General features: G+C 28.1%; 2 protein-coding genes across 5 annotated transcripts in view; both read left to right on the top strand.

Annotated features, from left to right (window-relative positions):
- Positions 1–921: 921 nt before the first annotated feature.
- On the top strand, positions 922–6,780 carry LOC108769277 (protein tilB homolog). Of its 4 annotated transcripts, XM_018520161.1 has the most exons (11): positions 922–1,222; positions 1,909–1,974; positions 3,341–3,508; positions 3,590–3,749; positions 4,062–4,133; positions 4,275–4,391; positions 4,654–4,758; positions 5,501–5,591; positions 5,646–5,773; positions 5,847–5,939; positions 6,016–6,780. In XM_018520161.1, exons 1-11 carry the CDS (start codon positions 1,143–1,145, stop codon positions 6,124–6,126), a joined length of 1,191 nt encoding a protein of 396 aa, XP_018375663.1. In that variant the 5' UTR covers positions 922–1,142; the 3' UTR covers positions 6,127–6,780. The 4 variants fall into 4 exon arrangements, with proteins under 4 accessions (XP_018375663.1, XP_018375662.1, XP_018375665.1 ...); XM_018520160.1 differs by having other exon boundaries at positions 5,501–5,773; XM_018520163.1 differs by lacking the exon at positions 4,654–4,758 and having other exon boundaries at positions 5,501–5,773.
- Pmm2 (phosphomannomutase) overlaps positions 2,660–9,332 on the top strand; it is a 19,021-nt gene continuing 12,348 nt past the window's right edge. The window contains exons 1-2 of the mRNA XM_018520168.1: positions 2,660–2,670; positions 3,972–3,976. The gene's annotated coding sequence lies outside the window, so the exon portion shown is untranslated. The remainder of the gene's footprint in view (positions 2,671–3,971; positions 3,977–9,332) is intronic.

A 9,332-nucleotide genomic window follows, 5' to 3' on the forward strand; every position in this document is an offset into this window, starting at 1 on the left:
AACAGGTGTATAAGTTTAAAATTTACCAAAAAGTGGAACAACCGGCCCTTAGTTAAATAAATTACGTCTTATTTCTTGAGAGTAGTTGTTGTGTCGGTTACCAAGAAAATAATAATAAAATACTTCTCTACATATATCATTGGTTCTTTCATTTTTTAAATATTGAGGAGTCTTATTTTATTTATGTTTGTTAATATAATTTTATAAATACAAAATTTGTATTTAATGAAAATTTTATATTTATAAAATTATATTAATAAGAATTATATCAATAAAAAGTATTATATTCCAGAAATTTTACGATCTCAAAAAAATACGTCTGACATGGTAATAACTCTACACCGATTGACGAGAAAAAAAATACTAAATTTTAATAAATATTTGTTTGAACAGTAGCTGAATATTTAGTAAACATGAATATATTATTTATTTATGGTACGATAACAAATATTTAACTATCATTTTTTAAATTTAATAAATATGTATTTATTTACTATAAGTAAATGTTAAGTTACGTTAGTACTATTAAACAAATATTTATTAAAATTTATATACTATATGTAGATATATGTACATTCTTTTTCTCACATTCAGTCTACATACGTATATAACACGTTCCTACTATCAATCAAATCTTAATATTTGATACTTATTTTATATGGATTCCTGCGGAATCAATATATTTTATATAAATCTGATATTAAATCGTGTCTAAATTAAATTAATAATTCATAAACATTGATTAAAGAATTAATTGAGTTAATCGATAATTTATTTAACGAAAAGACGCAAATATCGTAAAAAAATGTACAAATATGATCAGCAAGTACGAATGGGCCTGACATCATTTAACGCAACCGACCGTACTCATAAGCTGCTAAGGTGCGCATGAACTAGAGTGCGGTGAGAAGTGAACGATCAGTGAAAGCATTTGCAGCCTACTTCGCGACTAGCAGCAGCTGAGTGGCAGACTAGTCGACAGTAAGGCATCATGGCGATCGGTTAGGGTGCGTATTGCTCGGAAAATTCACCGTGATCTCGTACACGATTTCTATTTCGTGAATTAATTGCATCGAATTTCTTCTCGGATGACCGCACATCAATTTTTTGTTGTATAATAACGTCCAGACGCGAATGACATAATGGTGAAGTTGACCGAAGAGATGGTCGTGGCTCGCACGCGAGTGTCTGACTTTTCCGCTGTAAAGAAACTCAATTGCTGGTGAGTATTTATGTCAACGACAAGTTTTTTTAACGGCATAACTGTATACGTCAGATGAATTAATTACGGCGACTCAATTGTTTCGGAGCAATTAAACACGCTTTGATTTGGCCACATGTGAACAAAAACCGTGCGACAAGGTTATCAAATTTTTCTACAATACCATGGGAAAAAAGAGAATTATGATCACCCAAGCGTAACTAACTGCTATTCGCGAGACTCTGGCATGTGAAAGAATACGTGGAAATATACCTGACGAATTCTACCTACTGTCTAGTACAATCTTGTTTATATTCAAATCATACATACAGAATAATATGACGGTACATAGGTAGCTAAATTTTAAGAATGTTTTTATAAATACTTTAGGAATATTTTTATAAACAAAACGTGCCAGTAAAATATTGTGAGGCTTTAAATAATTAACTTACTAAATAAATGTGACTTGTATATTAATAAAAAAATTAATGTATATACATCTTATTTTGTTTCTATACTATTGCTTTGGTTCAATTTATGAACATTGTTGCAACAAAAAGCATTTATAATTTAGGAAATGAACATTGAATTATAAATGCTTTTGTAAAGTTTGGTCATCTATTTTGGAATTACTGTAAAAAGAGAGAATAAATTATAACAATATTTGTCTCTTTATATTGAATTAAATCAACATATTTTTTACATAGGGGAACAGAATTAACAGATGTCAGTATCTTAAGAAAAATGAAGAACGTGGAAGTATTATCATTAAGGTAAGTTGAGATTTGATAAAATAATTAAATAATTATTAAAATAAGAAAAATATTATAATCTATATTCCATTCATAATAATAGTTAATAATAGTTTGCAATTTAGAATGACGCTGTATAAAGCAGATTATTATCCTTTAACATACATGATTGAGTCATTTATATTCTACACATTTCTTTTCTTTGAAATACTATAGGAGCACATGATTAATTAATGATCTCTATTCTTTTCTTTTTTTAAATACGCAACCTTCCAAAACTTTCTAAAGACGTTAAAATATATATGTAAGAATCATTTAACAAATTATATCATTTAACAATTTATATATATTAGTAAAAAAGTAATGAAAATCTGAAACGACCCATCGTGTGTGGTAAACAACCGAAAAATCATCATGTGTTAAAATGAATTAAAATGCATAGTAATAAATATTTTATTACGCAGAAACGTAAACTCATTCTATTGATGATCATGATCTAAGATATTTTTCATCTTACGAAAACATAGAGGCTGCAATGTATTCCTACTTTGGATATGATTATGTTAAACTCATGGTCACAACCCACAACTTCAGAAGTTGTTCTGCCCACACATGCTTTGAATTCATTGTGATTCGTATAAGATAAATATTGAAAAATGAGCAAATATGAAGATCAATATCTGGAGTATCTGAAGTTTATTTCAAAAAAAGATTAAAGTTCCTTTATTTTTTATTTTTTGATATATTAACTACAACTTATAATATAAAGAGATATTTGAGCTCTTTTGTGAAATAAGGAAGAGATAAAAATGTGTACAATTTTCTTCCTTTTATATAGAGAATAACTTAAAAAAATATAGGTTAAATATGTGTGAAAAGAAATATATGTGTGTTTCTGTGCAACTTTCTATTTCAGTAATCGTAGTGTTACAATTTTTTAATTGATTTTATAAAAAGTCTGTTTTACTTATACATTTGCTGTTTGGAACAATTATAATAAACGATTATAATTATAATAAAGCATGTAATTTTTATTTTAAAATTACTAAAAATTATTAACAATTTTTTCTTATATAATATTAACAAAAATAAAAATAAATACTATAACGTAGATTTCTTTTATATCAATCAAATTTGATTTATATATATAATTCATATTAATTCATTTTATATTATGTATATACGTATGAAATAAAAATGAATTAAAAAAACTGTTTTATACAAACATTACATGCGAATTGCTATTAAATATTAATAATTTTATTTTTTTGTTGTTTAAAATAGAACATATTAATTCGAAACTGTTTAATTTAAAGAATAAATTTTCTTCACTTTCTTTATCTATCTGAAATAAAAAAATAATTATTATATTTATATTTATTTTTAGCATAAATAACATTAATACACTTGCTGATTTTCAATACTGCCACAAACTTCAAGATTTATTTATAAGACGAAATAATATCAAAGATTTAAATGAAATTTGCTATCTTCAAGGATTACCTAATTTACGAAATTTGTGGCTTGGTGAAAATCCATGTGCAGAAAGAGAAGGGTAAATATTTAATAACGAATATTTTTAAAATTAGAAACTATAGGAACTTTATGATGCATCATTATAATCCTATTTTAATAGATATCGATTGTCTGTACTTCGAGCTTTGCCAAATCTTGAGAAATTAGATGATAAAGTAGTATCACCCGAAGAAGTGCAAACTGCAATGACAATAGGTCGACCTTTAACACATCCTCTTGAAATAGATGCTTCTCCACAATCGGATGTAGTTAGCCCAGAGGTAAAAACATTTTAAAGAACATAAATAACAAAAATAATATAATCATAATAACAAAAAATTGATGGAATACTAAAATATTTCTTATATGCAATTAATATTCATATTATTTCATCAATAGTAATCAATAGTAATTTTTTATACTTTATGCTTTATGTATTAAGATTAATAGCTTCACATTTAATTGTTACTAAAATTCATATACTTATATACAAATATTGATAGCAGATGTATTAATTTAAAAAATTACGTGTATTTTAAGTGCGTTTTTAACAATCATTAAAATGCTAAAAATAACATTTATAACTAAATTAGGATATTACAATTGAATACATTGAAGAAAACGAATTGGGACGATCTAGGAGGTACAGTTCTTCTAGTGATCAGGTAATAACAAATTAACGTATTCTTTAATCGATTTTCTTACCAATCACTAAAATTATTTGGTAACTCACAAGATCAATTATTAAAGAATAGAGACATATACATATATGTATATATATGTATACCGGTAAAATTGTTTTTCAGAGAAGCTTTGATGAAACGCAACATACGCATGAAGAATATGATCCTGATAGAAGAAACGCAAATTATAATGCGTCATCGTCACATCATTACTCACAAAATAATCAATATGCGTATGAGGTCAGTCATGCATATCATAAAATAGGAGTAAAACTGTTCAATAATTATTTCTGAAAGCAAATAACTATTAATAACAAACTATAATTGTGCTGAACAGTTATTTTAATATGTTATATCTTAAATGCAATATTTTTATATTAGAGTAAAAATATGTGATTAATCCATTATTTTTATGTTATTATTGAACATATTAATCAGTTAAATTAAAAGAATTAGATTGTAAGCATAATTATAACTTAAAGTCGCTTGGTTATACTAACAGCTACAAAATGGACAATCAAAGAATCAGAGCAAAGATGACACTTCGTGTGCAGAGTCACGAAGCAACAGTGAGACTGTAACCACTAACACTCTTGAAAAATCCAAGGTACATTTAAGTACAGCCCATTTTTAAGCATATTTGCAATTTTTGTCATTTACATTATCCATAATATAAACAAATATATTTCATAATACATCAGCAATAGTATCATATTAACGTTTGTTAGCAATCATTATTAGACAAATGCTCGAATTTTAAATATTTGCTAGCTACATGTCACTTTGTATGACTCAGCTTAGGAGATGTTTAATGATATATATTTTTCCTTTTTTTTTCTTAATTGCTTTAACATCTAACATATTTTCTAACACTTTTTCATATTGCTCAAAATAAAATTAGAAATGAATAAGATTTAATACTAATTTATTAAATAAAATCTATAAGACTTATATATCTCTTCTGATTATACTTATTATATATATTTGAAAGGGATATAACCGATAGATTGAAAATCACAAGACAGAGTTTGTTATAGAATAATAATTTGTTTTTAATTATGATGAAATATATAAATAAATCTATTAAACGAGACAAACATCAAAATCTCTTAAATATACCAAAATTTGAATTAAAATATTAAATAATCTAATATTTGATTATGCTATACATATATTTATTATATATATTTAAGATAAATAGAACATATTCGTTTTTTATTCATTAATATTTTATTGTAATAATATGAGATAGAAATTTTACAACTAAAATGTAAAGCAATTTTCTTTTAAATATAATTTACATAGTGTACATTGTTAGCAATTATTTTATAGAAAACTATGTTTTATAGGATTACGATGAACGTCCAGTAGTACAGCGACATAATGGAGATTACGACGAAAGGCGAGCATATTCTGAATATAGCGGAAATGAATCTCAGCGTATGTATACATCAACACCACAACGTACGCAATATGCTGTCAATGAATTTGCAGATGACAAACGTAATGACAGAAATAACTATAATTATGATGAAAGATCAAGATTGGAATATGAAGATTTGCCACAACCTCCTTCGACACCTCAAACAAGAAGAATGGTGGTGGCTCATCATAATGATAAGGTTAGATAAAAATAGAATGCTGTATATAAAAAGTTTTTATTTTCAAATTAATATGTTTTAATATTATTTACAGGAAGACGCAAATCAAATACCGGGTTGGATAAGACATTCTGAAAAAGACAAATGCAGGAATCAATTTCACTATCACAGGCGCCCAGTAACAAGAGTATGTTTATGACATTGTTTTAAAGTATACGTGATAAAATTTGAAGCATTTCCTATAATGTATGTTTTCCTTTTAGAATTCAAATATATTATCTGCTGTATTATGCTTGGTTAAAGAGTTGGATTATCCAAGTCTGGAAGTGGTAGAAATGGCTGTTAGAAATCGAATGGATGAACTAGAAGAATGATGTTTCTGACACCGTCCCCAAAATCCACAGGGGACGGTCGCTTTCTCTCATATCGGCAGCATGTCTTCTGTTCCCAGCCCAGAATTCTCCGATTCACTTGATTCCACGATAACTTTGAGCCAATATGCCGATAAAGATGGAAATTACAACGATGACGAACACCATCTACTTGATCATCAATTACTTGAAGAAAATAATGATAAATGTCAAATTCGACGAAATGAATATGCCGAAAAAGTTTGCTCAACACACAGCCTGAAAACAGTATCGATTGATCCAAGTCCAAGATTACTCGGAAATAATCAATCCATGTCTAAAATACAAAATTCCGCATTGGACAATTCGCCATCGAGAAATTACCGTGAGAGAAAAAGTAATGATGTAAGACGCGTAGCGAGCAGTGACAGTATTCCTCGTGGTAGTTATAACAATGTCATTTTGAATCAGGGATGTAGAGTTTTAAGCCAAGATTGTGTCAGAAGATCAAAAAGTCCTGATGTTAGGAATACAGTTACACCACTTCGTTATATTCAATCGGCAAAAGGAACGTGGACGTATAATTTGTAAATTACACTAACAATTTAACAAAATTATTCGTAAAATAATAATCTAAATTTTCTGTAAACGCAATCAGAAATAATCTTGTCGAAAACGGAAAAAAAAACGGAAAAAGTTCCATTAGTCATGGAGATAATACTTTGAGATCGAAGATTGGTCTCATCATGTTATTTCGGGGGAAAAGTTTAAGTGCATATAAAATTTACAAACGTTTGTGATATATTTCTGCAAGGACTGACGAAACAAATGTAATTTATCATTATGTATTATGTGTTGTGTACAAAAATCTGACGATTGATATATGAGTAACTTTATTTAACAACCGTTAAGTTTTTCCAAAGTTTTATTGAGATAAATTATATTATAAATATCTGTAATATGTATAAGATAAAATCAAAGATAAATTATATGCTCTATTAAATATTTTCTCAGTAAAAACAATTTGGAGTTTTTATCTAGTGAAAAAAGTTATTTGGATCAATGATAAGTTCGTTTGAAGATCGATATTTAAAAATAACAATTTTTACGATAAGATAGAATATGAATAAAAAATGAATGTATATATGTAGAAGGTGATTTTGTACACAGATAGTATTCTATAAAAAAACTTAAATGTACATTATTTGCATATAATCTCATAATTTATAATCAAAATATCATCTGCATATATCAGTGCGCTTATAAATGTACATACAAAAGCGAAAAATTGTATTTCCACATATTATTTTCTTGCATTATTTGTTTTTACTTTATTATTTGATTGCGGAGATGTACATTAATTTTTTCGACAATATTACAAAGAAGGAATAGTTTTATTATACATATACATAATTATATATATGTATATATGTATGTACATATATACATATAGGCTCATACATTATAAAATTGTACTTAAAACAATAGAATAATAAGCAAAATAAGAATGTATATTATATATGTAGATTAACTTTAGGCTGACGAACAAGCGTACAAGGACATATTTTTTAAGACAAGTCCTTACATCATCTGCTAATAGATTTTAAAAAAAAGCAAAAAAAGAGAAAATAATAAATTACATTTCTTCTGCAAACAGTACCGTTCCATCAATTAAGCCAATAACTAATGCTAATTAGACTTAAGACATTGTATAATAATGTAAAACATAATGTCTTTTGTTATCTAGGACCGTCCACTTACATTATTCTATAATTTGTAAATAATATTGATTTAATGTATACAAATAATTATATATATATTTGGTATTGTTTAAACATTTATGTAAAGAAAAATTTTAATCCTTGAATTATGAACAGTGTTGAAACGTTGTAAACTTGTGTTATTGCGTATTATGTACAAATTGACTTTGAAATTAATATTCTCTATACACGTTAATCAAACATTTTATTAACTTGTTTAAAAAGTCGAGAGAATTACATAATATTATTATTGATATCTAATCATTTTGTGTTAACTTAATTTCCTGTTTCTTTTCCTCCCTAAGAAAACACCTCTCCAGACCCCAGATAGCAATGGCTGCGTTCAGCAGAGACAGCAGCTTTGCAACTGTTGTAAAATTCTTTAATATGATTGGTCTTGCCCTTAGTTCCTCACTGAATCTAAATGTATAAACCAATCATATTTAAGAATTTTACAACAGTTGCAAAGCTGCTTTCTCTGCTGAACGCAGCCATTGTATCTTGTTGCTGGCATGTTGCTTGCTAAGTATGTGTTGCAACAATTGAGTTCTTATTTGTGTTGGCAACTATTATGCATTCACATATGACAACTTTGAGTTACTACTAGCAACTTGCCAGCAATTCAAAATTTATCATTAAAATTTGTACTATTGCCGTCATGTTGCTATAATAATGGCTGCGTTCAGCAAACTCAACAGTTGAGTGAGCGCTCGCTTATTATTGGTTTATTCTTTTAGATCGTCTAACCAGATTTTAGATCTAGAAGAATACATCAATAGTAGCGAGCGCTCACTCAACTGTTGAGTCTGCTGAACGCAGCCATTGTACGACATTACATAATGGCTGAGACAATCATCGCGCTGATTGGTTTATACTTTTAGTTTTAAAGGAATAGTCCAATCCGAGCGAAGAATCATAAAACGGTTGCAAAACTGCTGAACGCAGCCAATGCTGTCGTATTGCCGACAACGCAAGGCGCCCAATGTTGCTGCATGTTGCTGCTTTGTTGCTATACCATGCTATACTGTTGGTCAGGGTTGGGCAATTTAGAGCTGCGAATAGTTTCTTACGTATAAAGGTAAATTTTCACGAGCTGCTCTAACCGGCTATTTTAGCGACAAAAAGGATCACGCGATCAAAATGGACATTTGATATTCGTCAATTTTGACCACGTGATTTTTTTGTCGCTGAAACAGCCAGTTTGAGCAGCCCATGAAAGTTTACCTTAAGGGTGCTGTCCCATGACAGTCGGATTTCGGAAAACGGAATCTCGGAAAAGTACTAGATTGGAAAGTACTAGACTAGAATCAGAAGACACGGCAGTGGCTTGGCAAGTTAGCACGCGCAGTGATATACGCGTTGTGTTCGTTATAGTTTGTTACGGTTAAAAATTAATAATTGTTAATAAAATAATTATTAATAAATAATTTTTCGATAAATATTGATTAATATAGAAGTATTTATTGTTTC

The sequence above is a fragment of the Trachymyrmex cornetzi genome, unplaced genomic scaffold (genome assembly GCF_001594075.2).
Source record: "Trachymyrmex cornetzi isolate Tcor2-1 unplaced genomic scaffold, Tcor1.1 scaffold88, whole genome shotgun sequence".
Taxonomy (NCBI): domain Eukaryota; kingdom Metazoa; phylum Arthropoda; class Insecta; order Hymenoptera; family Formicidae; genus Trachymyrmex; species Trachymyrmex cornetzi.